Source organism: Ascaphus truei, chromosome 6 (genome assembly GCF_040206685.1).
Source record: "Ascaphus truei isolate aAscTru1 chromosome 6, aAscTru1.hap1, whole genome shotgun sequence".
Classification (NCBI taxonomy): domain Eukaryota; kingdom Metazoa; phylum Chordata; class Amphibia; order Anura; family Ascaphidae; genus Ascaphus; species Ascaphus truei.
The window spans coordinates 41,860,418-41,882,623 of NC_134488.1; the positions used below are offsets into that span (position 1 = coordinate 41,860,418).

Here is a 22,206-nt window from a genome sequence, read left to right on the forward strand (position 1 = left end):
GCAGTCACACACACACACACTCACACACTCACACTCACACACACACACTGACACACACACTGATACACACAGAGTGACTCTCCCTGCAGTCACACTCACACACACAGGCTGACAAGGCAGATTCCTCCAGGTTCTTGTGTCTACCTGAGATTTTGTGAATGTACAAGTCATAGAGGCCCCACCTGATGTTAGGACCCGTCGGGGATCTCCCCCGGTACCCACTACACCAGTCCGAGCCTGCCAGGAGATAAGCAAATGCCGATCTCCATCCTCCGTGAACAGCGACCCTGGCCTCTCTTTGTGATCAGCGGTCCAGAAGCGGTGCACCGTCTCTCTGCGGGCGTTGAGACTTTCTCTGGCCGTTGACCAGTTTTGTCCTTTAATAAGATGGATTCTAACCATTCTCATTATTCTTATTTTTAACTCCAGCATCCTTTTTACCCATCGTCTTTGAATTATGTCATGTGCTTGCCTAACCTTTGACCTTTAACCCTGGCTCTGCTGCTAATGGCAAACGCTCTGCTGCTGAACTCGCCTTTTTAGTTTCCATCAGTAACTACGCAGTAACCGCTTCTCTAACCGCCGACATTTTTTTTGGTTTGGCTATGCTTAGTTGACCTTTTTGCTACATGTGTTTTCTGCACTTGTGACCTATTTATTTTCTTATCTGTTTTTCTCTCCTTTCTCTCCTTTCTCTCCTCTCTCTCCCCCTCCCTTTCTCCCTCCCTCCCTCTCTTTCCTTCGATCTCTCCCACCTCCTTCCTCTTGTCCCTCACCTCTCCCTTGTCTGTGATATGTGTCACGCCAATTGCACCCGGACATCCATTCTGCTACTGTACATGCACCAAATCCTCTCCCTGGACTCATTGCATCAGGAACCACCTTGGGGAGTTGTTCTGTGTCATACACCGCTGTGTCATTGCTTCTGTCTTTAGTGACTGTTCTTCTCCTCTGTTAGAATGCCTTTCTGCCCCTGCAAGTGTTACCCTTTCTGTCAGAGGGGAGCTTGTGTCAAAGCAACGCCATGTAATGTGTCTGATTTCTTTTCTAAGTTTCGGGGGGGGGGGGAGGGAAGGGAGGGAAGATGAAACCCCTATTAACATTTACATACAGCCCACTGCATCACGAAAGGTACCTTTTTAGATCCGAGGTGGCTGACTCCAGTCCTCAACGACCACCAACAGGTTTAGATGTTAAGGATATCCCTGCTTCAGCACAGGGGACTCAATCAGTGGCTTAGTCGTTGACTGAGCCACTGATTGAGTGAGTCGTTGACTAAGCCACTGATTGAGCCCCCTGTGCTGAAGCAGAGATAGCTTGAACACCTGACCTGTTGGTGGCCCTTGAGGACTGGAGTTGGCTGCCCGTGCTGTAGATTAATGGAAAAAGCCTTCAAACAATTGATTATTACAGGCTTCCCCGTTACTCAAAAGGAACTGAACCATTTTTTTGTGGGTTTCACCCATTAAAGCAGCCTTTTTATTTGTGTTTTTCAGTGATTTATATCTTTTTTTTTTTTTATATATCAGATTGTTGTCTGGATATTTATGTCTTTTTTTTTTTTTCAAAATTAAAAATGGTGGCCACCCTATTAATGATAGAAGCCGAACGATAGGAATTAATCACTAGCTACTGGATCATATTTATTAGATAGCCCACGTTTTGACACTGTGAAGTCTTCATCGGAGGAATACGTCCTACATCTGTCCTGATGAAGGTGGTAACCTGATAGATATGATTATAGGTTGGACCTGTCAGCTCTCCGCTGGTTGTCTGTGAGTCCAGCTGTTTCACTCCCACTGATTTCAAACACCAACGCCTGCGTTTTTAATGGAGTCTTACTGATAAAAGTCAGAACTTTTGCATTAAACATGCCATGTAATGGTCCAGAACAACCGAATCTCACTTGTTTTGGGTCCTTGGCTGTGGACAACCCTGCCTAGTCACTTTAATAAACCTCTTATACTTCTGTACCCTTCTGCCTATTCATTTCAAACAATTTAAGAGCTTAGGGAATTTGGCATGTAAATCCCCCTCAGCCTCTTATTTACTACTCAATTGTATTCTCAATAGGACTCCTCGATTTTTTTTTAATGTGGAATATGTCATTCCTCTTCTACTTCAACGTCTCACAGCACCTCTAAATGCTTCATTTGTTGTGTTTAACAGGAGGCTCAAATAAAAGAATGTGGAATATTTTTAACAGTGCTTTCATTTTTTGCGCTTTTCCCTCTCCTAACCCCCCTCCCAAAAAAAACAGGGGGAGATGTATCAACAAAAAAAAGCTTGCTGTGATGCATTGCTCTGTTTTCGGCCTTTGTTTGCCTCTCATGTACGACTGCTTCCTACATCTGATGTAACTTGTTGGGCGGAGAAGTTGACACAAGCTCAGACTTGGCAAATTGTTTTGACGCAGCTACAACGTAACAGAATCGTCACGCACAGAAGGAACCGCAGAAATCTGATACATCTGTGATCATGTATCTTCCCAGCGCCTCAATCGGTCAGTGTTTCAGCACAGGTGGCTCAATTAGTCCCTGCTTCAGCACAGGTGGCTCAATCTGAGCCTCTGATTGAGCCACCTGTGCTGAAGCTGGGATATCCTGAAAACCTGACCTGTTAGGAGGGGGGGGGGGGGGAGGGGGGCTTGTGGACTGGAGTTTATCACCCCTGCCCTACAACACAGAGCAAAATTTGGGGCAAAGAGTTTGATACATTGATGCAAACAGACGCAAGATGAAAATGTCGCAATTTGCCCTGACATATAACTCCAGTGTTTTTAGCAGTGCACCCAGGGGGAGCCCTTAGAGACGCTGCTCAGGTTAATTCCAGCACTCTGACGTTTTGAAGGAACTGTCCCCCGAAAAGTTTAATGATTCATCAAAGTAATCGGCTTCTTCAGAGAGATTCAATTACCCATAAAGTAAAATGTTCCCCATGTATGCGTCCTCTGTTTCTATTCTGTACAGGTCTGTGTAATTCTGATCTTATCTGGCCATTGCTGTTCTTCCCATTTATCTCTTTGGCTAAGGATCACCTAGCTTAAGCATAACCGCTAAAAGAAGAGGAGCCTGGATCAACCGTTTACTAGTACATACAGTCTTATCACAAAGAGATTAGACACAGATTGTGAAAACACCCCAAAGACTTTTGATCACTATGGAAACATTAAATGTTTTTAAAATTCTTGTCTGATTTAGAAAGAAAAAAAATATGTCCATCATCTATATTTAACCGTTAAACTGCCACTGCCATGCATTCACTTTAGTCCTAGGATGACCTTTAGGGTTTCTTCCTCATGCTGGAGAAGATAAGACTTATCAGGAAAGGCTAAAGGACCCTCGGGGGTTAATGACTGACCAAAGGCGACTCACGACATCCCATTGTGACCGGCGTATTGTGCAGCTGCTCTGTGACTCGTTACCGACGCCCCGCAGGGGGCAGAATTGACACGACGCAACTTGATGAAGCGGCACAGCAGGGAAGGGGTGTGCGGAGAAACCCAGCACAGCGTCCTCGTGCGCTAAGCAGATTGAGTCTTCAATGTTTTGTGTCGGAACTAAAAAAAACAATAAAAAAAACACATGGAAGGTCCGGTTCAGAAGATTCAGAACCCATTGGGTCAAGTGTGATGGTACTGATGGGGGGAGGAGGGGGGTGGAAAGAAGTACCGTTTTATTTTCACACCTAGAGTATTACTAGTTACAATTCCACTTCCTTGCGAAGGCAAATAGTACTTATTTTGGAAATCCTGTCCCCTCCTCCTTCCTGATATTACTTTTTAAATCCCTTCCGGCCACTGACCGGAGCCAGTGCAGACATTATAGACGGGGCCTAATCAGAAATGACATTCGTGGCTTTACAACAGTGGTGGGCAAGTCTAGTCCTCAAGGGCCACCAACAGGTCAGGTTTTTAGGATACCCCTGCTTCAGCACAGGTGGCTCAATCTGAGCCACTGATTGAGCCACCTCTGCTGAAGCAGGCTCTTCAACCGTGCCATTAATTTAGCCACCTGTGCTGAAGCAGGGATATCCTGAAAACCTGACCTGTTGGTGGCCCTTGAGGAGTGGACTTGCCCACTCTTGCTTTAGAAGGACAACCTCTCCTATGACCAAAGTGTACTAGTGGCAGTGACATGTTTAGGGAGGGTCACACCTGAGTGATTGACCCTTATTACCCAAAGCTTACACCTGTCATTATGTGTTACTGTGGGAAGTTAGTATATATGTAAGCTCAGACGCGGGAGGGCTTTTGATTATTTTCTCTGATTGTCTGATTTCCCTGAGTGTTCAACAAGATTTTACACACGCAAAGCCCCCCCCCCCCTCGCCTTATCTTTTGTTGTTAATAGGAAGGCTAAAGAAAACCCTTGTCTGACGAACACTTTCCCCCGTTCAAAGGCCCCACAAAATGAAAGGAGCCAAATCTTTGCTGTTAGCTTGGTTATGTGTGTTTTTTTTTTAAGGGAACGTATTTAGACTTTGAAACGCTTTACAAGAGACAGGTTTTTTTGGGGGGTGGAGGGGGGAGAGTGGCTATGTGAAATTGCACTTTAAGGAAGAATCACTTCAACACGTTAAAAACAAGTCAAGTTATACAGGATTATCCTTATAAAGCACATTAAGGTATTCAAATGCATGCACTGAAAGGAGCTCAGGCCTCTGTCCGAGCAGCTATATTCCAGTTACTTGGCCCCGTTTGTAAAACACGATTGCCTTCGTTCCAAACCTCTGCTGTAATTATCGGAGCCCCCCAAAGATGCTTTTTTTAGGGGTCTCAGTTTTCTCGACCAAAAGAAATGTGTATAGCTGTCTGTGTGTAAGCCAGGGGCGGCCGGCTCCAGTCCTCAAGGGCCGCCAACCGGTCAGGTTTCCAGGATAGCCCTGCTTCAGCGCAGGTGGTTCAATCCCTGGTTCAGTCATTATGTCACCTGTGCGGAAGCAGGGATCTCTTTAAAACCTGTGTAGTTGGCCTCCCCTGGTATAAGCCATACCCCTTATCACTATATATAGTAACCCGTTCATTACCACACAATGTGGGCTGTCTGGCCGTGGTCCTGTGATTTGATTGGTTAAACAGTGGGTTACAACTCTTTGGACTGACTGTTAAGACGTATTTAAATGATTTTGTTACGTAATCTTCTTTTTGTGCTGGCTATCCAAGTTGTGGTGCCTTTATCTGTTGCTGCCCCTGCCCCGTGTCTCCTTGTCTCCTGCCGTTCCCCCTGTTGAGTCAGTTCTGCACTCTGTTTAGAGGACGTGTGAGTGATGTTGGGTTTTTTTTCTAAGAGGGATGGACGGTGCATGTATGTACAGAACAGTCAGGGAAACCGAAGCCCCCATGTCTTGTACAGCTGGCTCCACTGCTGGAGGATTTGCTATTAATAAAAATTGTAGAAAAAAGATGAATAAAAGCAGTGGCCTGTGTTTCTCTGGGTCTTCGGAGACGATGGGTTGGGTGGGACTTGGTTGTTGTTACCCGAAGGCGGCTGATGGAGTAGGACTGCTTGGTAAATATGGCCATGGCCCATACTGTAGCATGGAGGAACTTACCGAATGTTCTCATGACTAGAAATGGGCGGAACAGTCCCATCCCAACACTGCCCCCCTCCCCCCCCAAAATCCACCTGCAAATTGGATACTGAAAATGCCGAGCGGATTAATTCAAATCGATTCCAAAGTTGGTGACCAGATTGTTAAAAATCCACACACGGATTAATCCACAGAGAGAGATTACCCACCTGGATCAATCCGTGCCCGGATTTTTACCAATCCGGCTGCGGATTTCAGATTGCGTTCTAAAACAAAAATCTGAAAGTGCGGATTTTCCTTTTTGAGACTGATCCACGGAAACCCGCCGACCCAAAGGAACCGGCCGGTCCGAGGCAGATCCAAACCCGCAAAAAACCCCAAACAATCTCTATTCAGAACTACATTATGTTTACTAGCGAACGAAACTATATGCCTGAGGACATGGTAACACGCCCAAAGTTTAGAAGGCACAGTACATGCGCTTCTATCTCTTATCTTAACATCCGTACAATCCCCAAATCCAAAAAACGTCAATCCCCATTTACTGTACTGCTTGCATCTGTCCTTTATATTAAACACCGTGGGGACGTACAGTGTTACGGGCTTTACTGCCCCAACATTGCACCGCCTTCACCTTTATATACACAGATCCCTATTTAGATGTATCCAGAGAAACCTCAAACATACACTAGAGAAAATCCTTTCGCCCCCACATAAATCCCAATTGTTCTAGGTGGGAATAGCGCACGAAGAACGTGAGGGGCAGGCAGGCAAAGCTACAGGGTTTGATAAGGCAAGACGTGCAGTATTTCTGAGAGTGGAGGAGCGAGTCCAGAAGGTCTGGCCACGAACAATGACCAATGTTTGGTTGACTTGGCTGTCCAGACGCGAGGTCCCCTATGTGAAGCCATCTGAAAACGTCAACTCTTGTCTATTTACCGTGGTCAGAATCTGCGCTAGCAAGGAGAAGATGACTTCATATGATATTGGAAAGGGGCCAATGACATTCGAGAACATGGAAGGTCCTAATTCACCAAGGTAACCCCCCCCGCCCCCCCAAAAGAAGTAACAGCTCCAGATAGGTCTTCTACATTTCTTTAATGTATCAGCAGGCAACAGGTGTTTTTTTTTTTTTTTCATTAAAGCTATATTGAGAGTCTTAAGAAGTCGCCGTATAATTGGGGCCCTGCTGCTGACAGTCTGCGTCTCCGCTCCGGTGTAAGTGTGTAACACGGCGGCCGTCTGCGCAGGCGCGAGCGATCGCAAAAACATCGCGGGAGGGCCGCAGTATCCCCACATTTTTTCGCAGAAAACAAATCACTGGAAGTGGGTAAACCGGTTTCACACCCGGGGGTAAAAACTGTCCTTGTGGTCGTGGGCGAGTCACTTTATGTCCCTGTGTTTCAGGCACCAAACATTAGATTGTAAGCTCTATGGCGCAGGGAACTATTAGGCTTGAAACGTTCTGTGTACAGCGGCGATGCGTACACTGCCAGCTCTATAATAAATACTATTATATCATTTACTTTTTTTTACATTTTAGGAGACTTTCTTGTGCACGAGTGACCAACTCCAGACCACCAGCAGGTCAGATCTTAGGGATATCCCAGCTTCAGCACAGGTGGCTCAATCAGTCCCAGCTTTAGCACAGGTGGTTCAATGGGTCCCTGCTTCAGCACAGGGGGATCAGTCAGTCCCTGTTTTCAGCACAGGTGGCTCAATCCGTCCCCTGCTTCAGCACAGCTGGCTCAATCAGTGGCTCAGTCTTGGTCTTTGACTGACCCACCTGTGCTGAAGCAGGGATATGCCTAAAAACCTGACATGCTGGTGGACCTTGAGGAGTGGCGTTGGCGCCCCTGCCCCAGTGAGTGCATTACAGTATACAGATAGACGGCCTTTGCAGCACTTAGTCTTTGTGAGAATAATTCCGTGGCCCTTGAAACTGGGCGACAGAAAATGCCAATGTTTTGGGCGTGTGTTTAGCGAGCAGCACAGAGGACGAGCGTCACTGTATGCCGTTTAGAAGAGAGTAGGAAGCATTAGTAATACGATTGCTTGAGAACTTGGATTAAAGAGGTGGATTTAAAGTCAAGACCTGTCCATGTGTACAACAGACCAGCTCCATGTCCGATTAATATATTGATCTGAAAAACCACCAGCACCGTAAAAAAACATGTTGTTTTTCCCATGGACCTATGAGGATTCTAGAACTCTTCTCTACAAATAGTATTTCACATGCCACTTGCCAACGCGTTGTGGGCAGATGGAACATTCTGAAGAGCTGTTTTGACAGGTGAGTATAGTGCGGGATTCACTATAAACAAGGCTGCTCTTTAGACAGTCAGGTTTTTGCCTGTTGGAGACCTGTGTAGAAGGAATCACTTGTAATAAGAGGGGGCCTGTAATAATGAATCGTTACTCTGTTATTGAAGATGATTAGATTATATTTTAAAGTCACCCATTCCTTTTGTGCAGCAAATAAAAATATCACTTGTAAGCACGTGTCAGGCAGCTCTGCAGCCCTGCCTTCCCCCATTATCTCTTGGCATACAATGCGTCCATTGCAGCCAGGGATTCTGGGTAATGACATGCAAATGTGCGCACAGTGTTACTCTTTGCTTGTTGTCCATTTTTAAACATGGATCCCCTATAAATGTATGCCTGTCGCACAGCCTGGATTAAAGAAGTGCAGAGCCAGTGACCCTACTCACAGACAGCTTTTTCATCCTTTTGGGTCTCAGCAGTACGAGGCTGGTTATATTGGCTTTGCAATGTGAGGCTGGGAGTGGCTGTAACCCACTGCTTTTGAAAGAGATCTCATTGCATAACATTGTAACCCTGCAAAATACAAGCAAAATGTCTGTGTAGAGAAACAACTGGTATGTTAAGCCAATGTTTATTTTGATTCTTTCAGTTTTTCCACCACAAGTCCATATTTATATCCTGTAACCTGTGTGGCAGCCAATCAGTTAATCAATACAGTCTTTAAAGTTCTTATCAGACTGAAAGTAACCAATTACACCTAAATCTACAGTTGCATTTATCACTGACTTTGTTATAATAATGAGCGTCTAAAAAATGATTTAGATTGTAATGGAAAAACCTTCCATGAACAATACACTGAAATCAAATGTTATTCTTCCCGGCGAGAACCCTACGGATTTGTCTAAAGCAAAGTATCATCATCATCATCATCATCATCATCATCATCATCATCATCATCATCATCATCATCATCATCATCATCATCATCATCATCATCATCATCATCATCATCATCATCATCATCATCATCATCGTTTAAGTAAATACATGCCTCCACTTAAGGAGGCATCAAAATACTTTGCAGTCAGTTTGAGAACAGCTACAAATTAAACACAATTACAGAAAATGCCAGAGTTATAATAATAAAAGGTTGCATTAAATGAACACATCCACATTCAGTTTGCAGATATTTCACGGCCTGTCAGAGATATGATTATGGGCATAAGTAACATTTACAGACAGGATTAAAATTGTGTTTGAAGATGTAGCAAAGACCTTCAATGCGTTAGAACATGGGGTGCTCAACTCCTGTCCCCAAACTCCCCATCCCCCCCCAAAAAGGCCAGGCCCGAGGACATCCCAGCCTCAGCACAGAGGGCTCAAACCAGAGACTCAGTCAGAGACTGAGCCATTCGCGCTGAAGCAGGGACTGATTGAGCCACCTGTGATGAAGCAGGGACATCACGAAAACCTTACCCGTTGGGCGGGGACGGTGGACCGAGGACTGGAGCCGAGCACTCCTGTGTTAGAAGAGACCTTGCCTTAAGAGCTTACAATCTATAGGCAGGGTAAGTAGACTTTGGGTACAGGGGATGAGGACTGGTGAGTTTCAACAATATAGCTCAAACATTTTAACAGGACAGTGCACTGTTGCTGATTGATGCACAGGACATATGTCACCACGGTACAATTTGCTCCAAAGCTCAGATCCAATCATTTTTCATCGAAATGAACTTGCACCCGAAGCAAACGTTTGCTTCTGGTTAATCTTGTTCCTTCCATATGAGGCGGATCTCTCCGGAGCAGAGGTTCCGCTGACCGGGCGGGATTCATTAACGCAGAGAGAGAACGGAAATCTGCACCAGTTACAGGCGTACATTGTGTAAATGTCTCGTTAAAACTCAATAATGCAAGCGGGGCAAAACTGGAGAGAAAAGCCCTTTTAATCCAGTGACACAAAATGAGAGTCAACGTGAAGCACATTCCACCTGTTTGGAGCAATGGTCCCGTGTCCAACACTACACAGTCCCCACCATTTGGAAAGGCGTGGGACCAAGTTCTTAAGCGTAAATCCCACAAGTTGGATTACATTCGTGAAGAAGTGTAAAGGGAAAAGTGAAGGAGCAGTCACGAAGGGTTTAACCCTAAACGTGGCTGTATATATTTGGTTGAGTTAACTCTTATACAGTGCTGTTCAAATAGTTCAAACAGAATATACAGGTAAAATGGCCACACGACTATTGTAATGTTACTTTAGATACGGATAAAGACCTACAAATGATTATTCTTCAACATTGTGCAAGTGTTTACAACATCTGTACTATATATATATATATATATATATATATATATATATATATATATATATATATATATATATATATATACTGAGTTAAGTTATGGTGAGTAAAAAGAGTGACAAAAACCCTCCACAGGAAAGCAAATATGCAAATATTATATATATATATATATATATATATATATATATATATATATACACATACATAAAATCATCTTACAAAATGACAAAATGAAGTATCAGTGGGAACATTTGCACCTGGCTGCCTGAGCAACTGCAGTGAAATTAGCTGGAGAAGACTCTCTAATGCTGGATTTGACTCATTGGTTGCAAGATAGAGAGTTCTAAGAGCACAAGTACCATGACTAATGGAAGGTTGGGAGTAGATGTAGTAATGTGTGGGAGTTGTACCTAGGGTTTGCATCGTGTCCTGCTCCCCTCAGATCTAACCGCCTATCTCATTCCCCTTTTTCGGAAGCCACCACAAGTACCAGCTCCAGCTTGGGGACCGGAGCCATCGTGGCCATCCTCATCATCGTCTTTGTCCTCCTGCTGGTAGTCGTGGATGTCACCTGCTACTTCCTGAACAAGTGTGGCCTCCTCATGTGCATCGCGGTCAACTTCTGCGGGAAGGCCGGGCCGGGCGCCAAGGGCAAAGACATCGAAGAAGGGAAGGCGGCTTTTTCGTAAGTAGTGTTTGGAAATGACCTTCTTCAGAATTCACTAGGAGACTGTCAAGGGGTTCCAGTGTAGAACAAGTTTAAAACGAACCTACTTTTCCACGCAAGAGGCACCATGATGTTTGTAGCTTGATGGTTTCATCAGCGCAGCATCTGGTATCCGTAATAACAAAGCTCTGTATGCAGAAACATGCTGACCTGCTGTTGTCCAGTGCTATTAAAAAGCAGTAGTATTGACCCATATTTCAGGAGAACCAAACTGTGTGCACAAGGCTTTGGATCTCAATTGTGAAATGTTTGTACTATATTGATGCTTTACCAATTGAAAGGGAGAATATAAATCATGTTTTCTTTTAAAGGCAAAAGCTGTATTATTGTAGATGGGTGTATGAAAAGTAGTTAGCCCAACTCTGTTCTATAAAATTGTAAAAGTCTTTGGACTCCAATTGATAAAATGTTAATGCTCTTTTTATGATTTAACAACTGAAAGGCAGAATATAAATTGTCTATTTTAAGGACAAAATATGTATTTTTGTAGGTGGGTGTGTAAAAAGTAGTTAGTAGTCATACGGAGTAGTCTCTGTTACTATATGTGTGAGTAAGTAGCTAGTGGTAACATCACTTGAAGCATACGAAGTCCAAGCTGAGTTTGGTTTCATTAAGATGGGGCAGAACAGGTTTCTTAAATATCATAGTATTCATTTCTTAATCACACTGGGTGAGGGCCAGCCCATTCCTAGACGGTTTCTAATTCATGCTTAACATAACCCAGGTCCCTGTGATTAATTTGTGGCATTATCCTGCATGCACCAGGTAACGCCTCTTACTGGTCCATATAACCACTCATGCTGGCGTGAGTAGAGCAGAATCAGAGTAGAGTATATCATTGATGCTGAGATACGCTCAGGCCTATTATCAGCCTGGTATCAGTTTAATGGCAGTGCGTGTTTTGGGAGCACGGTGCAAAGCCCTATAACATCTAATAGGTGGCTGGGCAAAAACAAGTCAAAGAATTAAGGTGTGTTTGTGCAAGTGCCCTTCACTTGGTTAGCAGGTCCAGGTTACTTGGTTAGGAAGTCCATGGTAAAGGTGTTACATTTGGTGTAAAGTCTACAGTTATGAAGTACAAAGGGGAAATAAGTGGGCAGACAGGTGTCTGACAATGACCACCTGTGGTCCACGAAGACTTAATGTGGACCCCTGAAGCCTTTCAAATATAATTTCAGGCCATCTTCTTTTGCAACCACATATTGGAGCAGAAAGGAGTGAAAGCAGATGTATCAGTGGTGTGCCCTCTGGAGCGTTATCATGGCATATGTTGGGATATTGGGCATTATCACTGGCATTGAATCCTATGGAAACTCTGTGATATGCGGAGTTATAACGGTATATGTCTGTTTTTCTGGGGAAACAATGTCACACGGTACATTAGTAAATAGCCCTCACCAGCGATTTATATGAAAATGACAAATTAGTCAATCACAGCACACACACAAACTCAGCTCTCTGCTCCAGCCTGGGCATTTTCGAACACTACTAAAAGCTGGATTTTACACAAAAACGTCTAGTCTGTATTAAAATATACGTTATTCGGAAGTTAAAAAAATGTACAGATGGAGCTAAATAAACATGGTGACCCGCCCAACCATTGTCAAGTGGTCCTGACCTGGAGAAGCCCTGAGCTGGGAGAGGCCTTTACTAATGTGTAGGGTTCTTCCGCAGGAAAGATGAGTCTAAGGAGCCTATTGTGGAAGTACGAACGGAGGAAGAGAGGACGCCAAACCACGACGGGAGTAACCAGACAGAACCCAACGAGACCACCCCCCTAACAGAGCCTGAGTATGTGGTACTCCTCTTGGTATTGTCATGGTTTATACAGAGGTTGCTTAAATGAAAAAGAAACACACTGTAGTCCTAATAGAAAGGGAATGTAAATGGCAGGTAGGCATACATACTTACTCGGTGCTACTGTAAGGTGTGTACATTTTTTGGTCAGACTGCTTGTTGAGAAGCAGAAGTATGACCAAGATTTCAGAAGTCTTTGAACTCCATTTGAAAAAATGTTTATGCTATATTTATGATTTAACAACTGAAAGAGACAATATAAATGGTTTATTTTAAAGATAAAAGATGCAACGTTACTAGTAGTCGTACTGAGTAGTCTCTGTGACGTTTGTGTGAGCAAGTGGCTACTGGTAACATCACTTGAAGCGTATGAAGTCCAAGCTGAGGTTGGTTTCAGTAACACGAGGCATCACACACGGTCTCACCCAAGAGGTGCTGGATCTCCTGTAACTAGAATTTAATGTCCTCCAGAACGGAAGTTATTCTGGGCAACATCAAATTGCTACTTTGTTCTGTCCCACGGGAACCGTGGTGTCAGTCTGTTCTAAAGACATAGAACAAAGCATTGTGTTCATTGATACATATTTAAGAGGTTGCGTTATGGTATTTAAGCCACGTATGGTTGTTCTGCTTTTATTAGTTACTAAAGGTCAATGTTGATTTTATGATGCTGCTGTTTTTCCACCAAGAAGAGCATATTATTTGTATCACTTATAAAATAAATGTGCATTTTTTTAGATGGGCCAAAATATGCTAGAATGCACTAATAGCTCACCTCAGCGTTCGTTATATGAATTACCCCTTAACAAAAGTATTTTGAAGGGATCCTCAGATTTAACAGTAGATGACCGCCAGATTCTATGGAATAACACCCTCTCCTGCTCTCCATACAGAGATTGGGAGGGGATAGCAGTGTGGTCACTTATGCAGTTTTCGGTGTTGTCAGGGAAAGGGAAGAGACCCTCTTCAGTTCCAGCTGGTGAAAATGGGGGGGGGGGGGGGGTAGGGGGACTTTTGAAGTTGGACCTTGCAAGGAATTCTCAGGGGGAGAGTAATAACCGCGACTTTTCGTAAATATTCTTTTCCAACCCTGGAAAGGAAACAAGCTTCAACCCCAACCTCTTTCCAGACATGAACGTTCGGATGTAGCCAACTTACGTTGGAATCAGACAAACCATTTTCACTCGCAGGGTGACAACTCGTCCTTATGCAATTAGTTTACCAAACGTCCACGGAAATGTAAGAGGGGTGGTTGACCCTCGCCCCAAAAATATATATACTAACCGAAAATAATAATGTACTTCCTCTTTTTCCTGCTTGCCTGTTTCCAGTATGGCTCTAACAGTTGTGTCTAAATCCAATAATCCACTTGAGTGTTGTCTTCAGTGTGTGCCCGTCACAACGTGCTGCTCTGTAATATGCATGCGTGTGTTGCTTTCTTGCGTTTCTGTTACTCGTTTTCTTCATTGTCTACTCTCTCTCTCTGCTCCTGTGCTTCTCTCAGGCACCCAGCTGACACCACAGCTACTGTCGAGGACATGCTGCCTTCTGTCACCACCGTCACCACTAACTCTGACACTATCACTGAAACCTTTGCCACTGCTCAGAACAGCCCCACCAGTGAGACCACCACTCTCACTTCCAGCACTGGCCCACCACCCTCTTCTGCTCCTGACTCAAACTCCGTGCAGTCCATTCAGGCAACTCCTTCCAAAGCCGAGGCTCCTTCTGCCTCCTCGCCTCCTCCCGCCTCCACTCCAAAGGTTGCTCCGCTGGTAGATCTCAGTGACACCCCGTCTACTAACAATCCATCTCCTAACACCCTGCCTAATCAAGGGGGAGTCCTTAATCCCAGTGCTGCCACCAATGTGGCTGAGGCTTCCAAAGCCAACAGCAAGCCGCCTGCCGCAGTCCCAACGAATGCCACTAGCCCCCCGGCTACTCCTGAGCCGAAGCAGGTGAAGCAGGAAGCACCGGGTATCAAAAGCCCAGAAAAGGAAGCGGCACAGCCCAGCACAGTGAAAAGCCCAACAGAGGCCACTAAGAACGAGGCTACTTCCCTCAGCAACAAAAATCCCTCCCACAGTGAGGACTTTCAAATTGATGGAGGGACCTTCAAGCCCACCGAAATTGACCTTGCAAAGGATGTTTTTGCAGCTCTTGGAACTGCTGCTCCTGCCGCTGTGGCTAGTGGGCAAGCTCCTGAGGTGGCTTCTTCCACTGCAGACACCTCTGTACCGCCTGCTTCAGCAAAGACAGAGTATGGCCTCTCTTAATCCCCTGTTGGTTGCCTTGTGTTGTTGTGCATTGGTGCTGTGCTGTGTTGTGTTGTGAACTGTCGTCTTTTCAGACTTCGTTGGCTTAGTCAACTAACTGGGGGGCTCAACTCCATTCTTCAAGTGCCCCACGCCACCCAACAGGTCAGGTTTTCAGGATAACCCAGCTTCAGCACAGGGGGTTCAATCAGTCCCTGCTTCAGCGCAAGTGACTGAATCAGAGCCTTGGCCGTTCGACTGAGCCTCCTGTGCTTTCGGTGGGATATCTTGAAAACCTGACCTGTTGAAGGGGCTTAAGGACTGGTGTTGAGCCCCCTTGAACTAACCGATGCTTATCTCGGGAAAATACATTGTGAGACCCCGCTAGCATTCGTTTTTACAGATGCTGTTCTAAATCATCTTAAACCTGGATCACTACCCTCTCCGCTGCTGGAACGGTGTGTAACATGTCGCTCTGGTCATTGATGTTCTCAACAAAAGCAGGGAACGTAGATAATATGTTACCTGTCCTTCTTTTTCCACATCTGCTATTGCAGCACATACTGTAGGATAAACAATACTTATAGATCTGTTTAGGTCAGTGGTTCCCAAACCATTTCTTTCAACAATTGTCCTGCTACAAAATATCAAGGTATTCACTCCAGCAATGTGCTGTCTCGCCTCTAAGGGAACCAGTAATCTCTTATTCATGATAGTTAGGACAGGCACAGACCAGATGCTTAGTAACACCACACCAACTCACACAGAGACCTGCCCCCAGGTACACCCAAACTCACACCAAGACCTGCTCCCAGGTACACCCCAACTCACACCCAGACCTGCCCCCAGGTACACCCCAACTCACACCCAGACCTTCACCCAGGTACACCCCAACTCACACCCAGACCTGTCCCCAGGTACACCCCAGCTCACACCCAGACCTGCCCCCAGGTACACCCCAGACCTGCCCCCAGGTACACCCCAACTCACACCCAGACCTGCCCCCAGGAACACCCCAACTCACACCCAGACCTGCCCCCAGGTACACCCCAACTCACACCCAGACCTGCCCCCAGGTACACCCCAACTCACACCCAGACCTGCCCCCAAGTACACCCCAACTCAGCCAGACCTGCCCCCAGGTACACCCCAACTCACACCCAGACCTGCCCCCAGGTACACCCCAACTCACACCCAGACCTTCCCCCAGGTAAACCCCAACTCACACCCAGACCTGCCCCCACGTACACCCCAACTCACACCCAGACCTGCCTCCAGGTACACCCCAACTCACACCCAGACCTGCCTCCAGGTACACCCCAACTCACACCCAGACCTGCCTCCAGGTACACCCCAACTCACACCCAGACCTTCCCCCAGGTACACCCCAACTCACACCCAGACCTTCCCCCAGGTACACCTCAACTCACACCCAGACCTGCACCCAAGTACACCCCAACTCGCACCCAGACCTGCCCCCAGGTACACCTCAACTCACACCCAGACCTGCACCCAAGTACACCCCAACTCACACCCAGACCTGCACCCAAGTACACCCCAACTCACACCCAGACCTGCCTCCAGGTACACCCCAACTCACACCCAGACCTTCCCCCAGGTACACCCCAACTCACACCCAGACCTTCCCCCAGGTACACCTCAACTCACACCCAGACCTGCACCCAAGTACACCCCAACTCGCACCCAGACCTGCCCCCAGGTACACCTCAATTTACACACAGACCTGCCTCCAGGCACACCCCAACTCACACACAGACCTGTCCCCAGGCACACCCCAACTCACACCCAGACCTGTCCCCAGGTACACCCCAACTCACACCCAGACCTGTCCCCAGGCACACCCCAACTCACACCCAGACCTGCCCCCACGTACACCCCAACTCACACCCAGACCTGTCCCCAGGCACACCCCAACTCACACCCAGACCTGTCCCCAGGCACACCCCAACTCACTCACAGACCTGTCCCCAGGTACACCCCAACTCACACCCAGACCTGCACCCAGGTACACACTTCTCACATATGCCCGCAGTTTGGGATCCTACTCCCCAGGCTGCCAAGCTGCTGAGTTAGGGGATTAATACAGAGATTCCTCCAGGGGATAGTACAGAACAGCCAGGGATCAATACCGCTCTATGGTTCAGAGTTAATAAGAATATATATGTATCACTACATCGACAGTCTTTAAGCTTTCTGTGTTTAGCAGCAAGCCCATCTGGCAGCATATAAATTGATGCCACCCTAATAGTTAACACGTCCTGAATGGTAGTGTCTCAGGAGGGCAGTTCGGAGGTGATGGGCAAAATTCAAGCCCCCGTAAAACTCACAAGTTGAACCAAACGTAGCTTTGCTCTATGGGCCTGAATCTGTTACCTCCTTCTACCCCACACTACCTGATGCCACCTGTGGCGTGGGGCGGTATGAGGTAAGACGTGGTCAGGAGAAGAGCAGGGACCCTCCCGTTCATAAAGTACCTCCCAGATACTCTTTTCTTGACCCGTCCCGTGCTGCTGTGGAGTCCACAGGGGGTTAACTGCAGATTGGGGGTTTCCTGACTGTTGCTGCCCCCCCCACACCCCTCTGGCATAGGAACCACATAATAAGAGGAGGCGGAGCCAGCAAGAGAGAGGAGGCTTCTGATTTGTATTTAACCCCTTCAGACCATACAGCTGCACCGGAGGAGGTCGGAAGCCCCCCCCCCCCCCCCATTTCACTCCCTCCCAAGTCATCCACTCCGCACTGCATGTCACCCAATTCCCCCTCATGTCACCCAATTCCCACTCATGTCAGCCACTTCCCCCTCATGTCACCCAATTCCCCCTCATGTCACCCAATTCCCCCTCATGTCACCCACTTCCCCTCATGTCACCCAATTCCCCCTCATGTCACCAATTCCCCCTCATGTCACCAATTCCCCCTCATGTCACCAATTCCCCCTCATGTCAGCCAATCCCCCCTCATGTCAGCCACTTCCCCCTCATGTCAGCCATTTCCCCCTCATGTCAGCCACTTCCCCCTCATGTCAGCCACTTCCCCCTCATGTCAGCCACTCCCACCTCGTCAGCCACTTCCTGCCAATGTCACCAATCCTCCCCGTATCACTCACATCTCTCTCTCTCTCTCTCTCTCTCTCTCTCTCTCTCTCTCTCTCTCTCTCTCTCTCTCTCTCTCTCTCTCTCTCTCTCTCTCTCTCTCTCTCTCTCTCTCTCTCTCTCTCTCTCTCTCTCTCCATGTATATATATATATGTGTATATATATACACACACACATATACATATATTTTAGGGTGGGTACCACACTTTGAATTTTGATATTTTTTTATTTGTCCCCACTGTAATATTTTACAAATACAAAATTAAAACCAAAGTCTTTTTTAGAACCAACACACCTGTGACTGGAAATGAAGAAAGGGGGGAAACATCATTAAATGCCCCTGCTCCGGCTCCCCTAACTAACCCATATTCCCATCTGCTCTAGCTCTAAATAGCAGCGTGGCGTCTGTCCATGTGACCTTTGCAACACAAGGCCGCCATCTTTTTTATTTTTTATTCTTTAGCATTTTGTCAGTCAATTCAAAAGAAGAAGAAATGCTATAAAAGCAAAGCCTTCATGTGAAAAGGAAATACGTCTGATCTTCCTTGTGAAGTATGTCCCTGGTCATTTACTTATTCCCGCTTTGCAGCAATTCTGTCATTGTATTTTCCCCCTGTGTTTTAAAGCCGCCCGTCGTGTACCAATGTCGCGAACAACGGTCTCTCCTGGGAACATGAGCATGTTTAGGCCCATATTGACTGAATGGTGCTATGCCATATAACACTTTACGGCTCAGTCACTTGCACGTAAGGTTGCTTCCTATGGCTTAGCTCCGCTTAGTAATCACGGTCCTCAGTCTTATAAGCATCCATTAAGTGGACCCCGCGTGCGAGCCTGTATTTCCTTGTCCTTCTTGGCCGCGCCTCTGCTGACGTTATCTTCCGTTTGTTTTTGGTTTCGCAGGAAGGCCCCAGTAGAAGAGAACTCTAAGACCAAGGAAACAGACGCCAAGATCTCCCCTGCAGAAGTCAAAACAGTTCCCACCGAAGCCACGCAAAGAAACGTGGACGAGAGTAAAGCATAATCTCTCCTGGGGAGGGGGCGTTATATGGGAACGGGGGAAGTGGATAATACAAATAATGTCAGAAGAGCCTTACCCTAGCCATTTACGAGTGAGGTGCGCACACATACACACACGCACACGCACACACACACGCACTTCATCATTCCTATGAAGTTTTGGCCTTTGTTGTTCTTGCTTTTTAAAACATTTTTTGTTTTTGTTTTTTCTTTTAAAAAGAAAATCTGTTTGTTTGTTTTGTTGTTGTCGCAAGTTATAGAAAGGGTTTGTCTCTCGCGCGCACGCGCTTTCTACGAACAAAAGTCACAAAGGGGGAGATGTCGTTAGGTTGGAAATCCCGCCTCGAGCCCTGAAAACGGCGAGCGCGACCCAGTTTATTTTCGTAACGAATATTTATCGTGAAGGAGGCCGCGGTCTGGAAGAGCCGGGGGATTGGCGTGTCCCGTTCAACGAGGTTTTACGCCAGTGATGCCGGTAGTGCAGGGGTTCTCAACGCCAGTCCTCAAGACCACCCTTTCCCCCACCCCTCCCCCACCCAAAAAACAGGTCAGATTTTAAGGATAATCCCTGCTTCAGCACAGCTGGCTCAGTCAAAGACTCCGTCACCACTGATTGAGCCACCTGTGCTGATGCTGGGACTGATTGAGCCACCTGTGCTGAAGCAGGGATAGCCTGAAAACCTGACCTGTTGGTGGACGGAGTTGAGAACCGTAGATTTGTCGGACCCTCTGGCAATGAAGAAGCTTGTATTTAAAATGTCCCATTTTTATAAAACGATGCGTCCGCTCTTTGTCACATACACAAATGAAGAGAAATGCAAATTATTGTTGTGTTTTGTCCTAAAAGTCTTGAGTCTTTTTTTTTTTTTTAATACGGTTGGAAAATGAGTCTGTCGGCCTTATTGCTTGTTCCTCTGACACAGTTTCATTCTTTACGGAAATTCGTTCTCTCTGTTCTGGCCTCATCTCGCAGCTCCTCCACTCCTGCTTCCAGCAGCAGGAACCTACCTATTGTGCGTAATACAGGAGGGGGTGTGCTATAGAGGGGTACTTTGCTATAGAGGAGGAGGAAGTAATGGTCACTGTGATCTTTTTTATATATATATATATATATATCCCACTGTAATTCACAATCTTATTGTAACTTGTCGCTTTGGATATTGAGGCAGGGGTGCGCAAACTGGGGTGCGGGGCGTGAGATTTTCAAGGGGGGGACGGAGTTTACAGAGGCCCCACTTTCTTTCCCAAAGCCTTGAACTGAAATGCCCAGGATCGCACGCGAGGCCCTTCTAAGGTCCCTTACCTTGTCTTCGGCGGCTTCTGGAAACATGTCAGAACGCCAGAGACAAGGTAAAGGTGGGGGGGTTTGGAGAGCAGGCAGGGGAGCGCAGGAGAAAAAGGCTGCGCACCCTGAATTAAGGTATAGTAAGGAAGGCATCTGTTAGCAAAGATGATATTGACAATGGGTAAAACGGAATACGTTCAAATAATAGGTTCTACTTTCCTCGTTAAGCAGAGATCCTGTATCTTAGCATGAGGTTCCGACCTTTAATTAGATGCAGTCGTTAACATTTTGCTGTTTCACTCCCGCAAACCTTAACTAAAAATATATATATTTTTTCCCCTCGTGCTTTCTAAAAAAAAAAACTATTAAAATGTCTAGCAACAAAGGGGTTAATTTCTATCAGATCTTGGAGTTGTGTGTATACAGGGCGAGACTTTGTTACGTTACATCCCACCATGGCCCAGACTCATGAAACTCTGTAAGATCAGGGCAAAGTTACCTAAATAAGGACCTGTAACCGACCTGAGTTTGATGGCGTACTCGGACATAACGTGGCTTTATGTGAGCCTTGGCGTTCCTCGCAGCCAGACGCAGAAATAGGGCGCTTGTGGGAGAGGGAAGGACGCAGGGCAGAAAGTTATACCTGGAGTTACTCCAGGGGGTGGGCACCGCCAGTCCTCAAGGGCCTCCAACAGGTCAGGTTTTCAGGACATCCATGCTTCAGCACAGGTGGCTCAATCAGTGGCTCAGTCAAAGACAGCCATCTGTGCTGAATCCTGATTGAGCCACCAGTGCTGAAGCAGGGATATCCTGAAAACCTGACCTGTTGGTGGCCGGCGTTGCCCACCTCCTGCTCTCACACAGGCCTGTGTTAGCGTTTCAATAGGCATTTAACGTTGCCGGAGCCTTGTAAGTAGGGGATTTTTATACCAGCTGCTGAACCGCATATCACTTTCCCTACCGTTCATGCTTTATAATGCTAGGTTGTTAACGAGTCGGTAACACACGTTAACCCTGCGTTACCTTCTTTGGCGAGTACAGCATTACCAGATCTCCGTGCCCCTTATTTCCTCTCATGGCTTCGTATATCTGCTCCTCACCTGCTGGGCAAACTGGTTTCCACGCACACATATATTAAACACAACTCTCCATCAACTGCAATAGTGCCAGTGGGGGCATTTTAGCACCGAAACGCCGATTGACATCATTGGGGGTGTCCATGAGACGTGCCCCTGATCAGCACTATTGCAGTTCAGTGAGTAACCCATCTCTCAACTCCTGTTCTCAACCCCCCCCCCCCCCCCTCCAACAGGTCAGTTTTCAGGATATTCTGGCTTCAGCACAGGGGGCTTAAACAGTCCCTGCTTCAGCACAGGGGTCTCAATAAGTCTTCCACAGAGCCTTTGATTGAGCCACCTGTGCTGAAGCTGGAATATCCTGAAAACCTGACCTGTTGAGGTGGGCTTGAGCACCCCTGCTTTAAAGTACTGTAAAAGATATATATATATATAAAAATCGGAGTGGATGAATCAGACGGTTGCCGGGGACGACGCTTCGGGATTTTGATTTTTACGTTTCCTTTTCTTAGGATGCCAAATGTATATTGCAGCTTTTCTTTATATTTCAGTATTCACATGCACATTTGTTTAAAATCCTTTTTGGGGGGGGGGGGGGTAATATTTCCCTCGAGTGGGGGGGGGGTAATATTTCCCTCGGGTGGGGGGGGGGGTAATATTTCCCTCGCGCGCAGTGTTTACAACCTTTTATTCTTCCTTTTTATGGTTTTTTTTTTTGGTGTTCGAACATTTTATTTTTGGATGGAGGTTTTGCGTAACTGCATTTTTTCTTTTGTTTAAATAGACATGGTATATATAAATATATATATATATATTAGATTATTAGCATGCGTGC

The 22,206-nt window shown here is 46.3% G+C and overlaps 1 protein-coding gene across 7 annotated transcripts in view; it reads left to right on the forward strand.

Moving 5' to 3' along the window:
* The window catches only part of NCAM1 (neural cell adhesion molecule 1), a 215,364-nt gene extending 194,638 nt beyond the window's left edge, over positions 1-20,726 (forward strand). For 2 of the 7 annotated variants that reach the window (XM_075604028.1, XM_075604029.1), the window contains 4 exons: positions 10,575-10,782; positions 12,499-12,615; positions 14,126-14,881; positions 18,894-20,726. In XM_075604028.1, coding sequence (XP_075460143.1) covers positions 10,575-10,782; positions 12,499-12,615; positions 14,126-14,881; positions 18,894-19,014 — 1,202 coding nt within the window. In that variant the 3' untranslated portion in view covers positions 19,015-20,726. Of the gene's footprint in view, positions 1-875; positions 2,204-10,574; positions 10,783-12,498; positions 12,616-14,125; positions 14,882-18,893 lie in introns of those variants that run through there. The other 5 variants (XM_075604030.1, XM_075604031.1, XM_075604032.1 and 2 more) reach the window with 3 other exon arrangements.
* The last annotated feature ends 1,480 nt before the right edge of the window (positions 20,727-22,206 follow it).